The sequence below is a fragment of the Zootoca vivipara genome, chromosome 1 (assembly GCF_965207765.1).
Source record: "Zootoca vivipara chromosome 1, rZooViv2.hap1.1, whole genome shotgun sequence".
Classification (NCBI taxonomy): Eukaryota; Metazoa; Chordata; class Lepidosauria; order Squamata; family Lacertidae; genus Zootoca; species Zootoca vivipara.
Window position 1 is genome coordinate 77722256 of NC_142582.1, and position 22545 is coordinate 77744800.

Below are 22545 nucleotides of genomic sequence, written 5' to 3' on the forward strand. Positions count from 1 at the left end.
GTTGCTCGGTCCCTGCTCCTGCCAACCTAGCAGTTCGAAAGCACGTCAAAGTGCAAGTAGATAAATAGGTACCGCTACAGCGGGAAGGTAAACGGTGTTTCCGTGTGCTGCTCTGGTTTCGCCAGAAGTGGCTTAGTCATGCTGGCCACATGACCTGGAAGCTGTACGCAGGCTCCCTCGGCCAATAGAACTAGATGAGTGCCGCAATCCCAGAGTCGTCCGTGACTGGACCTAATGGTCAGGGTTCCCTTTACCTTTACCTTTTACTGTTTGTGGGCACTCTCCTCATATTAAATTCACTTGAAGTGGTGCTTCTGCTTAATACAATATTGTATTATGGGAGATATTTACATTTCACATCTCTTCTACTATCCACAACAAAGAGGATTCATGGTTCCCTGCCTATTATGCTGCTATATTTGTTCTGCCTTATGTCATGTATTGCAAAGGTGATGGCACTATGGGCTCAAGTGTACACACCGGCAGATGGACAGTTGTTTGGGATTCTACAATAGACCTGACTCATCTGAACAGAGTTCCAGACAATTCCCATACTTCCCCAAACTGGGCTTAGACAAACTCCCAAAATGCAGTTAGTTGGGAACACTTCATTTAAAGTTTTCCATATATAAATCCCACACACACATTTGTGATTTTGGCTTGTAAAGAATTTTGTACAAGTCAGTTCTTCAGTTCTTTATTAATAATGGAGTCAATCCACGTATTAACATTTTTCTGCACAAAGGACTGAAGTCTTTTGTAATGTCAGAATGACTCCTTTAGCATGAATTTTCAGCTGAAGCTGATACAGAGTTTCCGGGTACTTTAAAATTGAGGCACTATAGACTCAGGCTGCAATACACTTACCTGTGAATCAGTTTAGAGTAGAAATGTAGAGTAGAGTAGAAATGTGTTACAAGGTATATTTAGTTTTACTGTGTACTGAGGTATCTTTGAAAGCTACTACATACTTCCTATGATCCAGCAAATTGATCAGCATGCAGTAGTCCACACATGCCAAAGGATATTGGATGTGCTTTTAAGGAATGTGCATCCATCACCCAGGGCAGGGCATTTAGGGCCCCTTGCTGGAGTGGAATGACACACAAACAAAAAGTTGGACAAGTTTTGACAACTCTAGCCACCTGTTTGCAGGCTAGGTGAGTGAGCTAAATCTTTTGAGGGGAGGGAACTTTCATCTAAAGTCAGTTTTGTCAAATTGACAGCAATGCCAACAAATTTGGTTGTAAGGATTCTGTTTCCATTACATATATTTAGAATTCACGTTAAATAATGGTAATGCTAATAGGATAGCATGCTATGTGTTCTGTGGGTGTGTCTTTCTTTGGTGTTTGTTATAAATGCTTATGCTATTTATTTATTTATTTATTTGAGCCCAATTAATTTGCAATGGCTATTGCTAAAACAATCAGTTAGAAATCCAGTTCGCTCAGCTGCCAGAGCAGTTTGGAATAGTTCATTGGTGGTGCCTATACTGTATCCTGAAACACAGAATCCTTTCTACGGTGCTGCTGTTTAGGGAAGCCAGTGCCAAGAAGAAACCTGGGGAAAGCTCAGAAGTGCTCTGAGTAGAGCCAGGGGAGCATAAGGCAAAGCTGGCAGGGGAGGTACTTTTTTGTCTCTCTTCCCACAAAGGGGTGGGAAGAGAGACAAAAGACGGGGGCAGATGCGGACTGGAACAAGAAGACAAGTTCCAGCTGGATGGTGGAGAGAGAGAGAGAGAGAGACTGTGGATGAGAAGTGATGAAAGGCTTTAAAACAACCTGTTTCTCTTTCCTCCAGACACCGATGGTTCATTTCATGGGGTGGAGTTTCTGCCAGAAGATTTCAGAGACTCTCCTAATGAAAGAACAATGAGGGTGAATGAGAAATACTCCACGCTACCTGCTGACGAGAAAGGGATCCACATTATCAACATCAGAGCTATTGAAGATATAGGATACGTTCGCAACGAGAGTACGGTGAGTGGAGGAGGTGTCTTCTCGTCTATTTGTTGACATATCTAGCTGCTAACAACATAATCCTGTCCGTGATCTCTGTCCTTTTGCCCCTTAAAACCCCAGGGTTGTAACTGCACTCCACTGTACAGTATTCCTTCCAAAAGTAAGGCTGTTTCAGATGTCTGACGCTAAAAAACATTACAGCATTTCACTGCCTAATGAGGGCTTGAATGAGAAGGTTTTGTTTTAATCAGTGCATTTTTAAGCGGGTATTTCAGTCCAGATAGCAGAACCCCCCACACACATACTTGTATTGCTGAATGTAAATTCTGTGGGAAGTTTCTGTGCTGCCTTCAGTTGCCCCTTGCAGTACTATACTAAGAAATTTTTGAAATAATATATCTTTATTTTATTAAAATCATTTATATTTCTGTCAAAATGACCCTCAAGGCAGCTGTTCCCAAATGTGCTTTGAGATTAAAATGTTAACAATATTATCACACACAAACCGCACAAAGGATTAGGAGTAATATCACACTTCATGCCTTTTGCAGAGAATAAAACTTTCCTTGGCATAGAAATGCTGTGATGAGGGAGGGGGGAAGTTTACCTGTTGGTATTTGCATATTATGCAGCCATAAAAGAGTGAAAACCCCAAACTAATAGGATCCCAAGTGTATGATCAATGTCCAGGAAGCGAGCCATGGGAGCCTTCCGTTACAAAAACAAGATACTTGTGGCACCTTAAAAGCTAATACGTATATTATGTCGTGCTTTTGTATAGGGGAATGAAATTCAAAAAGTATAGACAGTGAAGTATAGACTGAAGGCTGCCGTCTTATACCCACTTGCCTTACTGAACTCACTGGTACTTCCTTCTCAGTAGACATGCACAGGATTGTGCTGCAAATGTATGTAAAAGAATTACAGTGACCACAAACAGTGTTGATTATTTCTTGGCACTAGTAAGCAAGTGAAAAAAATTAGGCTGAAGGGATAACCAGGACTCTGTCATTGTTCTCGAGCAATGTCCTACAAGCAGAACATTATTTCTCCATTAGGTAAAGGGACCCCTGACCATTAGGTCCAGTCGTGACCGACTCTCTCCCTCTCCGAGGGAGCCGGCATACAGCTTCCAGGTCATGTGGCCAGCCTGACAAAGCCGCTTCTGGTGAACCAGAGCAGCGCACGGAAACGCCGTTTACCTTTCCGCTGTAGCAGTACCTATTTATCTACTTGCACTTTGATGTGCTTTCGAACTGCTAGGTTCTCCATTAGGCAACATATTAATAAATACTGAGTTGCCTTTTGAGGTATGGCTTTTCAAATTGTGGTGAGAAAATATTCACCACGCCTTCCCATCACATGTCAAGGCGATAAATAACTAAATAACTTTTAGAAGACATCTGAAGGCAGCCCTGCATAAGGAAGTTTTTAATGTTTGATGTTTTATTATATTTTTAAATCTGTTGGAAACTGCCCACAGTGACTGGGCAACCCAGTCAGATGGGTGGGGTATAAAGAAGAAAATGATGTAGTAGTAACCTTTTTATTCAAAAATCACCTGTTGGTTATTATGTGTATAAATGGGATCAGTTACTGAATACAGATTTATTGGTATTTATATCCTTCAGGTTTATTCAAATCTTTCACCCTTGGAACTTCTTTAGATGGGCACAGTTTCAAAAATGGGCTGCTTATAAACCTTAATGCAGCCGGCAACTAGACCTGCAGAGGCATAATGGCTTAGGACTAGCATAGAAACATAATCTTAGGGGTGTATGCCATATTGCAGCTTTTTTTTTTTAATGACCGTAATTCTTTCACATGAAACTCCTACGATGAAAACTCTACAGTGGAAAGAATTGATTCCTGTGTCTACTTGTGAGTTACGGTAGTTGGATACAAGGCAAGAATCTGGGAGTGGCTCAGTGTGCCTATGTCAGAGCAAGAAGGTGAATGTTTGTTTCTTCCCAAGTCCAAGTATAAACACTGGGAAGACTTATACGATGACTCCAGTGAATGAGCTCACAGTGTGCAGAGAGGATTGTAGAGCTGTATGTCATACAAGCAGAAGTCAGAGACATCATCTCTCAACCCGGAAAATGCTACATATTTGTTTATTCTTACTTAACAAAATTTATATACCACATGTGTATAAGAAAACCTTGATGCAGTTTAGAAAAATATACAATGAAACATTAAAATTCTTGTTTTTCAAAAAGCTAAAAACAACTATTTAAAGACATTTAAAAGATGGTTCAAATCATCTGTAGATATGGGTGGTTGGGAGCAGAAATTTGTCCAGATTTGAACTATGGCACCCAAGACAGGGCTTTGAATTTCAGATACTGCCCCTGAAAGGGGCATTAGATTCTAGCGACTAGAAGGGCTTCATGAAAATGCACCATTTGAAAATGAAACTATGTATAGTGTCAATTTATTGGTTAAATCCATGCTATATATATGGGCTGCATAAAAAAGGTTGGGTATTTATTCACCACTCGTCATTAGGTCAGTATTATCTCTCTAAGTATCTTCAGTCAGATGTCCTCAGAAGTCACATTCAGACCCTCAACGTGTGAAGGTCTGAGAGAAGCTTGTATGGGAAACGGGGTGGGGGTGGGGGCAGCTTGTGTGTGCACATCCCTGCCCCTGCACTTCTTAAAGTCTCATGTGATCAGCACAGTGACATCATATCAGACATTACATTTATAATATACACTAGCTGGCCCTGCCACATGTTGCTGTGGCACATCTGTGTGATTCCCCCCACCCTGTGCTGATCCATGACGTATCACGCCCCCTCTTCCCCCCCCCATCCCCAGCTCATCCCTGTGAGTGGCCCCAATGTGTCCTGACCTATCCCGTCCCCTCCTCCCCCCAACCTCCACCCAGGTGAGTCAGTACCTCCATTTGGCCTAGTCTGTAAAGGCTTCGGCCTAGTATGTAAACGGGAGCTGAGGTGCTGTTGAGAGGGAAGTTTTTATAGGTGCAGTACTAGTGTAGCCACCGCTAGAGGGCGCTGGTTTGCAACCTGGTTCTTTTCCTAGTGTTATGTACTGAGCTGAATCCTAGAACAATAGGATTCAGATTCAGCGGGAGCTACCCAATCCAACTCCAGGTGGAAGTGAATCCGCAACCTGATTGGCCTGCTGGAGCAGCCAATCAGGCGGCTGGCAGAAGTGAATCTGCTACCTGATTGGCCTGTAGGAGCAGCCAATCAGGCTGCAGGCAAAAGTCAATCCACAATATAATTGGCCCACAGGTGTAGCCCTGAAGTAGCCAATCACGCAAGGCCCATTGTGTAAATAATGTATATAAGCAGATGGTTTTGGGAAAAGAGCCATTCGTCTTCTCTTCTCCTCCTTGATGACTATGAGCTGAATAAAGAGCATGAAATTCACTCTTGACTCCGAGTATATTTCACTGGCCCCTCGTCTCGGACAATGGAACCGCATTCACGTCAGAGGAGTTCCAGACCTTCACAGCGCAGAACGTCATCCGCCACATCCGCTCAGCACCATTCCACCCTGCCACCAATGGCCAAGCGGAGCGCATGGTGCGGACCACCAAGGACAGCCTCCGCCGCATGACACAAGGGGACTGGGAATACCGCCTTGCCGCATTTCTTCTAGCACAGCACAGCACCCCAAGCACAACGACGGGCCGGAGCCCAGCTGAATTACTAATGGGCCGGCGCCTTGCAACTAGACTGGACCGACTTCACCCCGACAGAGCTCAGGATGAGGTAGTGGTGGGGAAAGGCAGGAACCCCCGGACATTTGTGGCCCAGGACCCAGTGTATGCAAAGAATTTTGGGGCAGGCCCAGCATGGGTACCCGCCACAGTCACCAAGGTGACCGGTCCCGTGTCGTACGAGGTACTAACGGAAGGGGGGCAATGTTGGCGCCGCCACTGCGACCAGCTACGGCGACGATTCCCAGGAGGAACCCGGGAGGAGAGCGGGACAGAGGGGTCCCAAGGGGACAGCAGGGCAGTGAGGCCTGTAGAGCGAGAGGGGTGGGCAGGGGAAGCAGAAGCAGTAGGCACAGAGGGGCGCCCCGAGGCTGGAAGGACACCGGAACCAGAGCTACAACCTAGTGGTTCAGTGGCGCCAGACCAGACAGCCCCGGCACAGCCAGCAGCCTCGGAACACGAGCCAGAACCAGAACCCCTGACCAAGGAACACCCCAGGCCACAACGCACACGGAGGCGGCCAGCAGACCTTGGGGACTACGAATGCAACTTCCCGGGCAGGACTGGAACTTAGAGGGGAGGGGTGTTATGTACTGAGCTGAATCCTAGAACAATAGGATTCAGATTCAGCGGGAGCTACCCAATCCAACTCCAGGTGGAAGTGAATCCGCAACCTGATTGGCCTGCTGGAGCAGCCAATCAGGCGGCTGGCAGAAGTGAATCTGCTACCTGATTGGCCTGTAGGAGCAGCCAATCAGGCTGCAGGCAAAAGTCAATCCACAATATAATTGGCCCACAGGTGTAGCCCTGAAGTAGCCAATCACGCAAGGCCCATTGTGTAAATAATGTATATAAGCAGATGGTTTTGGGAAAAGAGCCATTCGTCTTCTCTTCTCCTCCTTGATGACTATGAGCTGAATAAAGAGCATGAAATTCACTCTTGACTCCGAGTATATTTCACCTAGCATGCATTTTTGTCTGAGTGGTGTGTTTTGGGGTTTTACCTGGCACAGGTATGACATCTGTCTTAGCAAACTTTATAAGAGCCTTTGGAAATTCGCTTGGGACATTGTGTCCAAATTTCAACGCAATTGGTGAAGCGGTTTAATGTCTAGTTTGGCCTTTCATGTAGTTCTCATGCTTCTTCAGCAGCCTGGCACAGTTTTAAAACTTAAGTAATTACATCTCTTCACATTATGAAAGCATTTAGTCACTTCAGCTAAGACTAGAATTTATTAAAAGCTCTTGAACAAAACACTTTGCAGATCAGGAGGCCAAGACGCCTTTGAGAAATGGCACAAAAATATGTTTTTTCTTTCTCAAAAGGAAGCATCTGTTTTTTATACTACAGCCAAATTTATATAAAAGTGGTCTCTTGAGAGAGACCACACATGCAAACTTGGAAGCATCAATGACTTTCTTTCCTCTTACAGCCTAATAAAGGAATAATTCTGAGTACTTTGTTTAATTAAGAAAAAGTGGGTGTAAGACATGAAGATCCTGGTCAGGAACATCCGTATTGTCTTTACCACCCAAGCCATACAAATCCATCTTGCATTCTAGTTCCTTTGTTCTGTTCTGGTGGTCTTAAGGTGTCAACTTTACCCAGCTGGAAAACTGTGTTTGAGGCACAGCTAGCATCTGCTAACTTAGCCTGGGAATGGCTGAAGCACTAAGTGCTATACTCCTTTCAAAGAACAGGTGTGTCCCCATTGGCCTGCCTGCTGGTGGTTGTTTGAAGGGACCAAAACAACAGGCTTAAATGTTATTTAAAACAGCTGGAACTGAATTATCAGTGCATCTGCACTTAATCTTGGGTCTGCCTCTTCTGCTTTAGGATTTGCGCTTAATTAGCAAGAGTGTGGCACTAATGTTTCAAGTATACAGTACAACATTTTTATCCTGTGAACCGCCTTGAGATCTTTGGATGATATAACAACAACAACAACAACAACAACTGCCCTTGGCAGATATAGGGTCCAAGCCTGACATTCCCTTTAGTGGAATGGGAGAGCCACAGTTCCTTTCTGTGCAATAGTTTCCTATCCTTGTAACTAAAGCAGCAGTGCTATGGGGAAGGAGCTACAGAATGACCACTCCCCACATCAAATGCCTTTTGCGTGGTTGCGCGCAGCCCCCCAGACCCCAATGTGACTCCTGGTAGTTCGGGCTGGCCTCATCCTCCCCAGGCTGAATACCTGGAGGTCTCCGCCTACCTCAGCCAATCGCCCAATCCCGCCTGGAGAGGCATTGCCAGGGGATTGGCCAGGTAAGGGGAGGGACTGTCCTGCCCACACAACAGAAGGTGAATCTTACCTGCGAAGCAGCAGTCAGCTCTAGAGCTTCTCCCACCCTCCCCTCCCTCAGTTAAGTCTTCTTTTGCAGGTTCACCTCGTCTCCACAGGTACGCAGGCGCTGCTACGTCAAGGTCGCTGTTGAAGGACCGGAAAGGAATTTTCCTGCAATGGCAGGTTTTGCCTTTCCCGTAGCAAAACATCACAACTTTGGCGGTTTCAGGCCTTGGGCGGAATCCTTTAGTCTATCTTCCTAAAGGGGTGTGTGACCCACGCCCCCCCCCTTGCGGCGGTGATACCAGGGTTCCCTGTTAAAGGGGTCTTGAGGGGAGGCATTGGCCATATGCCTAGAGGTTGTCATTGCTCTCCCCTCCAACTGTGGTGAAACAGGGGCGGGGTCTCTGCTTGAACATATGTTCTCCAGAACCAGCCCAATCCCCACACATTCTGGATAACCCTGAAGTCTCCCAGATCCCCGGCTGGAGACTGGGAAGGATAAACACCCAATGCCTGAGCCAAGGTCTCCCTACATCTGAAACTTAATAAAGTTGTGGCCAATTTTAATCCCATAGCACGTCGTCTTGAGTCATTATTCCACTCAGGGGTCGCCTGGAGTTGGGGGGACTCTGCCTGTCCACGCAATGCATTCTCCTCACATAATAATTGCTTCCTTCAATCATTGGAAGTGGTCTATGGTTGGACAGAGAGTCTTTTTCAAACACAGAGTTTGCACATGTCCCCTTGCACAATATAAGTTAACGTCTATTTTTGTTCTCAAAGCAAGGAAGAACAGCAGTCAAGCATTATCAAAGCCCCCCTGGAATGGTGTGGAATGGAAGGAATTCCCTTTCAAGCCTAATTTCCCCTTCCACCTAAAAGAGCCTTTAGATTGCAATGGAGGCAGTGCCTTCTTAAAGGACAACATGTAAATCAGGTGTACAGCCAAATGCGCATCTGAGTGTAAGCATGGTTTATCTGTACCACATTGCTTTTAATGGAATCACTTGGATGCACAACCAAATGTTACCTTTTCATCTGGAGAGGCATCTTTCAGGAATTTCATATTCATTTAACAATGCAAGTTTTAATTGCAATATCCATATTTTGTTATCATGGAGTTGCAGGCGGCAGAACTGGTAAATACATTTCCATTTTAATGTTCCATGAGAAAGAGTAATGAATGAAAAAAACTGAACCCTGGCTGTGGTCCACTGGCCTTTTTGGCTGAGCTATATGACCAGCTGGCTCCTTTCAATCTCTGTTAAAAATGATCTCTTTTTCACATGATGCAGAGAAGTGACAAATGTTTGAGCATATTATTAATCTGTTTGTCAGTAGTAAAACACAGGTGCCTTTGGTGGAGAAGGGCAAAGGATCTCAGCCGGGTTTAAAGCACAAAAAGTTAGAGAACTCACAAACTGGTTGAAGGATAAAACTGGTGATAAAATTAAAGTTGATCGCACAAGTATTTCTGAGCTGGAAAGGTCAGATTGTGAAGGTTAGGATGTAGTAAATTGAGATCTGGCCCCATGAGGATGAGTTCACATCCAGTTCACTGTGCAAAGCTGAAGAGGCAAGTCACTTTGTGTTGATCAGTTACCTCAGATTGGTTGTCTGAATTACCTTGAGTTGCACCCAAGATATAGCCTGAAGGCACATGAAGCCACCATCTTGCTGAGGCTTAGGCTACACATGCAGTTTCTGTGTAAGAGCCCCAGGATCATGTGACCTGTAGTTTCTCCCTCAGAGCTACAGTTCCCAGCACCCTGATCAAAGTACAGCTCCCAAGATTCTTAGGTGGCTTTATCAAACTTGGGGCTGGTCACTGCATAGATAGGTGACAGGGAGACACATGGTAGGCTGCCTTGGGATTCATCACATAATAAAGCTGGGGTATGAATATATATTTTAAAAGTTGCTTATTTTATTAATTCATTTAACACATTTTAAGCCCACTGTTCATTGCAAAAGGCAGTACTAGCACAGGTTACAAGAAAACACATACCGGTACATGCACACATATATATCTGATAACTGAACTTACTGACTGATCAACCAGCAAACATATTAACTTGTAACATTTTGTTGAGTAAATTCATAATCTGATAGCACAGGCTATTTCTGCTGTGGCTGAAAAGAAATACTTAATACTTGATTGTTTTAATGCTTAGTCAAAGAGATGATTGAACACATTTCCTTTCCTTTCATTGCAGTTATTAAATTCATTCTCGCAAGATCCTGACGCCAACTGCAAGTATGGACTTTATTTCAGAGACGGGAAAAGGAAAGTGGATTACATCCTGGTTTACCAGTACAAGAAGTCCTCCTTCAGCAGAACGCTCACCAGGCGGATCCATTTCAATGACCTGGGGCCTCGGAGCCTCAAACAGGACCAGCCGCTTCCTGGGAAAGCGGGGCAGGTTAATATGCACAACAGTGAGCCCCACATGGATTACCATGAAGATGACAAGAGAGTCCGCAGAGAAGAGTACGAAAACAACCTTATGCAGGCCGGCCTTGAATTGGAAAGAGATGAAGACGTAATTACTCCCTTCATTCTTTTTAAAAATTAGCTGGGCTATGTTTTTGCCAGGACTGGTAGGTGAGGCACTGAAAGGTTCCTGAGGTCCAGAAACCTTAGCATGTAACTTAGAGCTGGTTCAGCTATGACCTTGCTATGTATGTTCAACAGGAGGGGTCCTGGGGGGGGGGCAGCGGCACACACCTGGCCTTGCGTCGGCTGTGTCGCTGTGCTTACTGGGAGAGGAGAGAGGCAGCAGTGAGATCAGTGTGGTGCAGCTATGGTGGTGGGAGAACTCATATTGGCTCTGCCATTCTGCTCACACTTGGAGTCCAACAACATCCAGAGCCACAGGTCCCCCATCCATGCTATAGGTGTAGAAAGCCAGATTTCCTGAGCCGTACCTTCTTTAGCACTGGGCCTTGGGCATATTCCGATGACAGGTGTACAAGTATGTGGAGTGAGAAACAAAAGAGATGCAAATTTCCCTTCTCCTACTGAGACACTTTTGGCTGTCTGTGTACATGCCGCAGAACTGAGTGGGAAGACACCGTAGTATTTCCTACTACTGGGGGTGGGGTTGGGGTATCACTTTTCAGTGCTCCCACATGATAAAAAGAAAAATCTCTGCAAATAGAAACAATCAAATTCAGCCTTTCCCCACACAGTGCTACTTTTTGATTTGTAAGATTGGTTTTGTGTCCTCCCCTCACCCCCAAAATGTTTAAAAAGATCACCCATAGTGGAGCTATGGCAAATATGCCACATTTATTCTGAGGTGGTGTGTCTGTGTGCATAAATGCAAGCAGACTTTGCTGTATTGTATTAAATACAGCTGATAATACATGCCCTGGGAAAGAGAACTATTCTTATCAGCCAAATGAAAATTCCCTGTTATTTCTTGTTATGCAGATTTCCCCCCAGCTGTGTTAAGGACTATATTCTAGTGATAAAAATGTGAATATTTCCAGGGCTGAAACTAGACAGGTTACAAACACTAAACCTCATCCTGACAAAGAACCGTTAGTATAGGATTATTTTTAATCTTGTTCTTACTTACCTGGGAGAAGACCAGCGCACACTCCTATTTACACTGCATCCAGCATGCTCCCACTGCTGGTTTGGGAAATTGTATACACATGTCATGAGATGCTGCATTTTGAAGTGCTTTCCCCCAAGCCACCTAATTTCTGAATTGAGAAAAAGAACGATCTTGCTGTGTTTTAAACTGGTAATGTGTCAATAGACTGAGTCTCATTGCACTCAGTGGGGCTTGCTTTTGAGTAGACATGCACAGAGTAAACTTTAAAGGTCTAGATCCATGCCTCTAGAGGAAGGTGCTTGAGCCAGAGAAAAGGTCTACACACATTGGACATGGCTATGAGCTTTTAAACATCACAGCTGTATGATAATAAGAACCTACGGTAAGTTTCACCTTACATATGAACAGCATAGTGTCAGGAATTTGTATGGTAGAGGAGACAGATAGGTGGAAGATATAGTTTCAGTTATGGGGCATGGTTCCAAGGCAAAGAGAGTTTCCCACGGAAGTATATTTTGACCTTGTCAGCATTATCTCCCACAAGGACGTGTCCCTTTCTGCTAGTGGCCTCTTAGAAGGGTAGTGCAAGGGTGAAGATGAGCAACAGAAAAGCAAAATAAATTTTAAAAGAATCTTATTTACTGAAGTAAAGAGAAAGGCCTGTGGTTTTGCACAAAGATCCCAGTGCTTTCTAATCCCAGCAGAGTTTTTTTATAGACACCCACACTTCTGTAAGCAGATCTCTGCAGATCTGGGAATATTCATACTTAATCTTGCCAGGTCTGCTTCCTTTCCCTCAGGACCCCAGCTGTACTTTGAGAACTGTAGGCCTTGCCCTCCAGTAGATTTTTCTAACCTTACATAAACCTTTTTCATTTAATCAGAACAAGGGTCCATTCACATGAGTACATACAGGGGTGTGTATTAGCAGAAAGTCTGAAGTATTGCAAAATGTTTGTGTGATTTGTTCACCACACTTTACAACTCACATCTCATAACCCAAATTTGCCACACTACTGGTGGCTGTGGGAACTCAGTATATATTGGTAAAATTATCCATCCTTTCACGTAGGCCCTATGCCTTTAGGAGCTGCAGTACAGGCAGAAGTCCAACAGATGCAATGATGGTGAAAGTTGGATCTGCTGTCTTTTGTTCAGCATTTGATGACCACTTCAGCATGTTTTAAACTCTGCACCATTTTCCTCAGCTCATATACCAAGGTTGAATAATGTGACCTAGCAAAAGAAACCTGGAATGAATAAGATGAACCCCATTAAATTGGCATGCCATTGATTTAATCCTCATATATACCGGTAGGAAACCGAGTAGAGTTTTATACACTAGTGCTGAAAAACCCCATTTTCATAGGATTATTACAGTGCCTTTATTAGATCTAGAAGATATTAGTTATAAATAAAAATATTTTTACTTTTAAAAGTGTTTTAAGAAACTGATGATGATAGCAGATCCAGAGCAAGTCTTTTGTTCCCATCTGAAGAACTGACACACACACACACACACACACACACACACACAACCTAACAGACAGACCCAAAGCAACTTAGAATCAAGCCTCAAAGTTTGGAACAAGACAATCACCCCAGTTCCTTCCACATCAATCTGGTGGCCTTTGTCGTAGGGCAGAGGGAGAGAGGGCTCCGAATAAATCTCCCCCACCTCACCAACAAGTGATTGGTGCTATGAAAAGAACTCTGATGTTAAAATGTTCTGCAATGTTACCTTTGCACAGATAAGGATGCAGAATGGGGTGGGGTGGGATTCTGTGCCATTTTAGTTTCACAGATCACATACATGCAAGAAGGCATTTGCGCACAGAAATAGGTCCACTGGACTTAAAACGGAAGCCTGAAGCCAGAAAATTTGCATTTAGAATTTAATGATCAAGCTTTCTTCCACATAAGGCCTGAAGCAGTATTTAAAAGATCCGCATATTTCTCTGTCTAACGACTGTAGGAATTCCAACTCTCCGTCAAAAAGAAGTATTGATACTGCTATTTTAACCTTCATTTGTTCAAGGGAACCTTTTAGCAAAAGTTCCAAATTAAACGGTGGGATCCAAGATGCAATTATGCTGTGATTAAAGAGGAGTGGTACAGTATAGCTCCTTTCACCTGCTTAGCCAAAGCAAAGTGTTCTATTAAAAGAGTGCCTATCTCAAATAATAATTGTGGCATGAGTGAACTAATGCCAGCATGATTAACAGAGAGAATCCCAGACATACTAATTTCAAAGACAGAGGCTTAATTTCAATTGGCCGCTGAAGTCAGTTTCCTTCAGACTCCACGTTAAAGGTTGCCAGAGTCAACATGGAACCAGAACTCTTTTGTGTACAATAGTTTGTAGAACAGAAAATCCGAGCAGTTCATATTTTCTCTCTGCCTCTTGTTTTCATGCTGTATTAAAGGTACAGGAATATTATCATAAATTAAGTCCAACACATCAGCTGAAGAGGAAAGTGGAATATGCATTTGTGAGTGCATTTATAGGACTGAGGAGCTGTGTTTGAACTTCAGTGCCTGAATCTAAACCAGGGCAGAGGAACCATTTTCCGCATGAGAACTGCATTCCCTCACAGGCAACCTTCCGGCAGGCTGGAGGCACAAGTGGGTGGGGCAATGGATATGACACTCCCCTTTGTTCAGTAAGCTACATGCAAAAGGACACCCACACATCTCTCCAAACTTTGTCCAGGCAAGCAAGAAGCTTTATTGTTGTTCAGCGACACATTCCAGCCAGGCAAAAGAGCTTGAGGAAAGTCTGAAGCAGGGCCAGTGAAGGAGTGTGGCCTAGTGACAGTTCCAAGGACCAGGTTAGAGAAGCTTGGAAGGCTGCATTCAGCCCCTGGGCCTGAGGTTGCTAACGCCTCCTCAGATTGTGAAAACAGCAAATAATCAACTTTCTCTTCAAATATATCTGAGAATAAGCGGTAGGAGCTAGGGCAGTTTAGTGATATCCTGTCCTCAGTCCTCCTGATCTTCCACACTGTGGACTACTTCTACAAATGTGCTTGTACTGCTTTGTACAGATGAACAGGACAATCCAACCCACCTAACTAACTCCCCTTACACTAGTAGGAGCAGAGAGGTGGGATGGAATGAGTGGAGGTGTCTCTCCATCCACCTCTCCCAGCTAAGCTGCCAACACCCTGGAAGCATCACTTGGGTAACACCAACCTCCCTATTCTGCCTGCCAGGCAAGTGGGAGTGCCATGGGCAGGATGCGCACCAGCAGAAAGACCCATAACCAGTCTCAGGGTCACTGAGCAACAGCATATGGTCCAATTTGAGCTTGATTACTATGTCACCTGCAAGCAATCTTACTGCCTCTTTTGACCCTGGCAGTGAAGCATTGCCAGGATAGTGGGCAGGTTTGGATTGCACCCTAAGGCACCATTTTTGGTCATTAGTCTTGCACTTTTTTGTTTTAAGTTACACATCTAAAATACAATAAAATTGAAGCAATTCTTGCTAACATTTTGCAATAATTCCTTTGATATTGGCAATATTGGCAAGTAATTGTATAGGTTAGTATCAGCATTATGCTTTTCATTTCCAAAAATAAATAGCTAGTTCTGTTAAAAAAAACCAGTCTTTTTTTTAGCAGTTACCTTAGACATTAGTTTAGACATACCAGACTTTAGAGAGCCATTCTTTTTTGGAGAGTGAAACAGGTTTAGGCTGCCGTGAATAAACTTGTAATTAGTGACTGACGTACCGTCTACCAAACACAAGGTTGAAAAATAGTTGAATCTAAAGCAGACAACAACTTATCATTCAATGGTGTGTTTTACTGTTTGGAGTCAAATACGGTATGTCTGGATTGATGGACATTTTCACCCACATATAGAAAGTTGGTGAAGGTTGAATGACATTTTCAGTATTTAAATTAATCAGACTTTAAGAGTCATATGTCTAATTTAAATGTTGGAGATGCCATTCAGCCATGGTCAATTCAGTTATACAGAATGAGGTCTTTTAATATTACTTAAGTTAACAGACCCCCGTGTTCCAGTTACATCCAAATAATCAAGTTATGGTTTGCACTTGATTTGAATGTAATTTCCAGTTTTGGTTTGGATGCCATGAACAAGCCATAGTTTGCCAGTTTGGATGCAACAGCAAACTATGGCTTGAACTAAATTATAAATAACTAAGTGAACTGGAGCATGGAGGAGTAAGGAAGAGGGGAGAGAGCATGAAATCTGTAATCTGGTATTATGTGTTAAACAACCTACAAAGTTAGCAGCACGTTCTAATAAAAATTTGTTTCCATCAAGACTTAATAATATTTGCTGTGCCCAAAATTTCTCCTGTGTTCCCCTCCCCCACCCATAAGTGCCCAGAAGTTGATGGGGGGGGGGAATTGCATTTGAAAATTATCAGAGGGGAAGATAAAATCTCAGTAATGAATGACATTTAGGGGTCTTTTTTGCACTTACCTTTTTAAGTGGCTGAGGGATGCTTGTGAGTGTCCCTTAGCTTCTACAAATCATCTCACCAGTAGTCTGCACAAACACACACACCCCTTGGCCACCTTGCAATGGATGAGGTAAGCTCAAAACCCCACAGCCAAAAAATAAATACAGTGGTACCTCGGGTTAAGAACTTAATTCATTCTGGAGGTCCATTCTTAACCTGAAACTGTTCTTAACCTGAGGTACCACTTTAGCTAATGGGGCCTCCCGCTGCTGCCGCACCACCAGAGCACGATTTCTGTCCTCATCCTGAGGTAAAGTTCTTAACCCAAGGTACTATTTCTGGGTTAGTGGAGTCTGTAACCTGAAGCATCTGTAACCCAAGGTACCACTGTAATGAACCACTTTTAATGAGGAATAAATTGGGAGGAGGTGCTGAACCTTAGTAGTGTTGAGCCTTCCACTGAAAATAAATGAGGCCAATAATGATATAGGCAGACTAAATAAATTTTATATATACAGTCCATATCAAACAAACATTTAATATCATCTTTAGAGATCTAAAGATGATATTAAAGTTTGTTTGAGACACCATTACTTTAACTCTCTGTAATCCCCAGAGTATAACTATGATACATGTCTGGATATTGTTGTGCAGTTAGGCTGAAAGAGGTACATTAACATGTTCCTGGACACAGTATTCTTCACTTTAGTTTATCATTTTTACCAAATGCAGTGTTTACAGTAATAGTAGTATTTCAAGGCAGCAGAATTCCATGCATTCTGACTGGCAGCAGAATTCTATGCATGTCTACTCTGAAGTAGGTCCCACTGACTTTGGGGGAACTTACTCCCAGCCAAGTGGGTATATTCTCCAGAGGTTATGGGACTCCAACTCCCATCAGTGCCAACTGGCCTTGTCGAGTAGTCAGAGATTATCTAAATTGTAGTTCAACAATATCTGGAGGGCCACAGGATTGCTGCCTAAGCTTGTGATTCTATACCCATTTACTAGAGAGTAAGTCCTGCTAAGATCAATGGGGCTTACTTCTAAGTAGACACATATGGTGGTTGTGCTGCAGCTGCACATATCTCTATCCATCCGCATATAATATCAAAAATAAGCAAGTGTTTGAAGATGAGAGAGATCACTTCTAGAAATAGGGCAAAATGGAGGCTTGCAGTCATTTGATTGGCTGTCATTGAGAGTTCCCTGAAGCCTTACTGCTGACTTTAATATTGGTTAAAAGTAAAAGCTTGTTTCAAGGAAGGCATATATTAAGTTGATTAAATTCTGCTCTGTGAAGTAAGCTAATACAGTACATGTTTTTGAAGCTTTGCCATATTGGAGATTGGCAGCTATTTATGTCCCTTGAGTAATGTATTTCTAGTAAGCAGGTGCACAGGACGGCAGGATGAAAACAGGCTTTTGTGCCTGTGCAAACTAGTACAGCAGCAACAGCAGTGAAACAAAAAGCTGAGAGGAGATGCTGAGCTGGTGTTCACAAACTGGTTGTAGATTACTTACTAGACTGGAAACGATTTTAAAACTAAAATTCAAATCTGTAGTATTGCCTGATCCAACAGCTACTTAATGCAAGCAAAACTGACATTGCGGAGGAGCAGACTTTTAAACACCCAGATTTATGCTAGGCAATCAATCAGACATTAAAGCGACCATCCTATAGACAAGGCCAGGAATAGATGGCACTATAAAGAGAAAACACATTTCTGTTTATCAGCTATTCAGTGAATTGGACTGTTGTGAAGTAAATGAGTAATGAATTTTAATCCAGTGTTTCTAGTGCATTGCCACTTTCCATTTCAATCTTTACCTGGTAGATATAGCAATGATTTCTTATTCCTTTTTTTAGTGGGACTCTTGTGTCTGCAACAAGTGTGGAAGAAACAGAAACTCCATAGAAAATGCTTTCCTTGGTAGATATAGCGATGCAGGAAATGCGTTTATTGATCATTCTTTGGTTGAGAACACTGGATAGAACACAGGTTTTTTTTATTAGTTTAAATGTATATTCCACCTTATTAGCCCCCTAAAATATATAATTATTCTAAAATAAAATTCAATAAAACCTAAACTTAGATATATATTTTTTAAAGCATCATTGTAAACCTCAGACTTCTGGAGAAAGGCTTGAAATTCCATTTACAGAAAACTGATAAAAGTAGGGGGAGGAACTCTGTATATACCCATTCTTCGAATTGCTTTTTGTACAGAGCTGTCCTTTGAAGTTTTTTGCAATGTTCTTGACGTCGTTTGTCAATTATGTGGACTAACTTGCACGAAAGCTTCTGTTGTTTATTTGCTGATGAGACAAATACGTTGGTCACGCCAGGAAATGTAATATATGTGCAGATTCAAATATTGCTATTTAAAAACAGGTATCATCGTGGCTTCCTCTTGAGACTAATTACATTCAGAGATTGCCAGCAGCAGACCTTGAATCAAGCACTGCTGCCTTAAACATGTCAGTTGCACTGATGTGATCTGCTTTGCGCAGCAGCCAGCACTTGGCAGTGCCGTTGAGCCTTTCAGCATCTACATTCGCTGGGTGCAGATCAAGCCTTTAAAAAGAGAAGATGTGAAATAATGGTTAGTCTTGGCTCAACAGCTGTTCTAAAGATTCATCCCAACCCCTGTGTTGGTTTTTATCCAAAGGGGATAGGAACATTGGGAGCCTTATCCTGAGCCTTATTCTGATTCAGACCATCAGTCTGTCCAACACTGTGTTGACTACACTGACTGACAGCAGCTCTCTGGGAGATGCCAGGAATTGAACCTGCATTCAACCAAGTGCTCTACAACTTCCCCCAAGATACAAAAGAGCCCCCGAAAAAACACATAGCTGAAGTGTTTCCTCTCTTGGCCACTATAGTTTTAGAACCCCTCTGTCCATGTAAAGAAAGCTTCAGCCACTGTGGAAGGTGAACCGATTCCACTTCCTTTACAAAATGTCTTTACTATTTAATCTTAAATCTGGGCTGTTTAATATCAGTGCTATGCTCACAAACTACTTTTATGGGATATTGACTTATCCTTGGTTCACTTATGTCTTACGTGAATCAGTGTTATCTCAAAGTTTTCCCTTTCTCTCCCTCCAAATGTTTTTAGACAAAAATACATGGGCTTGGATTTGTAAAAATACATGCACCTTGGAATGTTTTGTGCCGGGAAGCAGAATTTATGAAACTGAAGATGCCCACAAAAAAGGTTAGTTTAAATATTATTTTATACTAGGAAACATAAAACAGTTATTTATGGTTTAGTGTTTCCCCCCCCCCCAAAAAAAATGTTGATTAATTTACATGTCCTTATGAACAATTTTTGTCTTTAAATACAAGAAGTGGAGAAATTAGCTTTCTATTTAATATAATTTACAGTTTATAATGTAATGCTGTGAGTATGGATGCATATTCTGTGCACAGTGACATAAAAATGTGTGGTTTGAGATGCACATGGGGAAATTGCTACCATTTTGCAGTTTGTTTATTAACATTTATATCCATTTTCCCATGAATCGCACCCAAGCAGGTTGCCCAGGTTTGCATTTCATACGGCTGCACCTTAGTCTGCTGCTAACATCCACCCATTCTAGAGCTGACCTCCCACACTCAGTCAAGAGACTGCTTATTATGTTTTCCTTGACTGCCTCACAACACTAATGAGGCCACCACAGCCTTTTACTGGCAGACTGATAACCAAGTACAGTATGCCAGGTTCCATGGCATGTCCAAACAACCTCAGGACCAACAAGGGAATATTCTCTTCATCAGGGAACAGCACTCTGCACATACTTGAGGCATTTTGTTTAAGTCTGCATGATCAGGTAAACCAAAATAGGGTTAGGTGGCAACCCTAACATAAGGTTACCAGATGTCCCCGTTTCCCGGGGATTTACAATCCAGTCCCCATACAAAATCCATGGAAGTTGAAAAGTGTCCCTGGATTAATTGAAATAAAAATCTGGTAACCTTACCCTAACATGAACAATGCACATCGGCTCTGCAAACCTAAAATGGTTGTGTATCCTTTTAGATGCCATTGCTTCTCCTCTTATAGGGTAACCTTGCTGACTTATAGAGAAATTGTTCTCTGTTAGACACAACTGCATGGATCCCAACAGGAGTGAAGTTCTAAATATCCTCCGAGTCACAAGGTGAATGACATTTCTTCACCATCAGTGCTAGAGGTCTTGTTGCAGCAGTGTAATTGAATCCCATGTCTTCTTGTTATGACAAGGCCACCCTTGCTCCTTATGCTGTGGGACATTGCAGCTGCAACGCTTGGGTGATAGAAAAGACCCAGGGAAAGAGTTCCTTTCTCTGTGTATGATTTCTCCCCAGCTTTGATGTGAAAGTGCAAATACGAATAAGGTGGGTTCTGTGTACTTCACTCCAGCGCTACCTATCACCACCAGCAACATCACAACAAGGTCGTGGTTCCATATATAGATTTATGCATGTGAAGAGTCCTATGTCTATGCCCAAGATTTGGCGAGCATGAAAGGATTGGTTGGACCTAGTCCTGTCTTCCCAATGAATATTTGAATTGTCATTATAAAAGTGACAGCACATTGTCACCAGATGACAGGATGACGTGATGAATGTGAAGCTTCTGAGGGAAGTATCTGTACCTGTTCAGGGTGCAAAACTGAGAAATGGATCAATATTAATGCCATGCTAAGTGCAGAAAGCAGACTCTGCAGGGAAATGTCTCTAATGGAACAGGAGACAGCCTGAAAGTACATAGTAATTTATTGCAAGTAAAACTAAAATTAAACTTTGGGATTTCAGTTTTAGACTAGGAGCTGATCCATTCCCATTTATCATGCTACTTGTTTTAATTATGTTTCTAAATTTTACAATAGCCCGCCATTATACTGAAGAATGTTAAATTATGGAGGTGTAGGGTTGAAAGGGATCAGATCTTGTCCAACTGCATAGAAGTAAGGTTGTTCTTTTCCCAAAATAGATGGGAGCATCATGATCCAAAGCAGGAAGTACTGTTATACCTTAACTACTATGTATACTCGTTGCTAAAAAAAGGGGATGGGAGATAAAGAAAATTCTGCAATCTGTATAAATTGTTCTAATTTACTTAATCCTTTATTTGGGATCATTGATTGTATATTATTATTAGTATTTTAAACATTAACAGGGTTCAATTCAGAGTTCCCCAGAGCAGAACTTCACTAACTAGACTTTCCCACTGGCAGAGAGCATGCAAAGGATGTGCTTATCACCTATTTCCAATTTTCATTGCCCCCTGTACTGTACAGATTTTTATTTTTATTTTCTTTTGAAGAATGTTCTGTTCTTGAAGCCTTGGTATTCTTTGTCAATGTCTTGAAATAAATAATGGATTGTTTGTTTGTTTGGTCCTCAGGTATATCAAATTCATCAACCTCATGGCCTATTGAAAAAAATCAATTCTGTAATTCAAAAAATAACAGAGCCCATCCAACCTAAAGTGGCAGAACACAAACATCAGACAGTGAAACGACTTTCCTACCCCTTCTCCAGGGAGAAACAACACTTGTAAGTCAAAGTTCGTCATCTTTAATGTCATTTTCCGCGAACTCGGCCTCTGGGAATACAACTTGAAGATAAATCATGAGAATATTAATAGCTATACGCAGGCCAGTGTTTAGATGCAACTAGCACTAAAATGATCATTTTTTTCCAAATAAACAAGATCTCGTATGACTCGAAGAAGAGTCTTGTCTTAGTCAGCTTCCCTAAGAAAGCCTTAAACAAAGAAATATTTTCGAAGTTAGCAACATCAATAAAGAAAGACAGCTCATATAGCTATATTTGTTCTCATCCGAAAGCTAAAAACAATTGGATTATGTCACTTGCATGCCAAAGCGGCCCAAACAGTAGAGTGGCCATCCTGTGTTTCAGTCTTCATGTTTGCCAGGAGCAAAGTATAATCAAGGGGAGAGAAAAAACAGTCTGTTAAACGCTCAGTGTTTGCCCAAAGCAAGCAACAATCCTTGTCCTGATATGTAGCAGTACGATCCCAGGTCTCTCGTGTCCTTTAAGGTTCCCCATTGGTACCACCCACTGCGGCAAATGAAACAGCATACTTCAGTGACTTGGGCTAATCAGCACACTCCAGGGCTAAAAATCAGCTTTCAATGTGATCAAAACTTTAAAAAACGGTCATGTACTGTCTGCAGATGAAGGGCTTCTTTGGTTGCCAGTGGTAACGCAGTGAACCAAGAAGTCATGCTTAGGAATCCTAACTATATGACCGGGAGCGGCAGATGACCAGCTTTCCATGTTGTTGAGTGGTGGTCAACATAGTTCTTTTTCCCTGCAACTATCACATGCTAAGTGGCTGCGTTGATTTGCTCCAAATGTAGGTTAAGGAGGAGATAAGAGAGAAGCTTTTGCTATCTTAGGGACCTCATCCCCATAGCTGGGGAACTGTAAAAGTACAGTGGTACTTAATTCATTCCGGGGGTCCATTCTTAAGCTGAAACCGTTCTTATCCTGAGGTGCGCTTTCGCTAATGGGGTCCCCCGCTGCGCGCGTGCCTCTGGCACATGATTTCCATTCTGGGGCAAAG

At 42.6% G+C, this 22545-nt stretch overlaps 1 protein-coding gene across 5 annotated transcripts in view; it reads left to right on the plus strand.

The window, feature by feature from the left end:
- Positions 1-22545, plus strand: part of ANO1 (anoctamin 1) — a 146164-nt gene that overhangs the window by 58596 nt on the left and 65023 nt on the right. For all 5 annotated transcript variants that reach the window (XM_088668442.1, XM_035117017.3, XM_035117065.3 and 2 more), the window contains exons 2-5: positions 1804-1982; positions 10168-10494; positions 19084-19182; positions 21358-21509. In XM_088668442.1, the coding sequence (XP_088524568.1) occupies positions 1804-1982; positions 10168-10494; positions 19084-19182; positions 21358-21509 (757 nt within the window). The remainder of the gene's footprint in view (positions 1-1803; positions 1983-10167; positions 10495-19083; positions 19183-21357; positions 21510-22545) is intronic.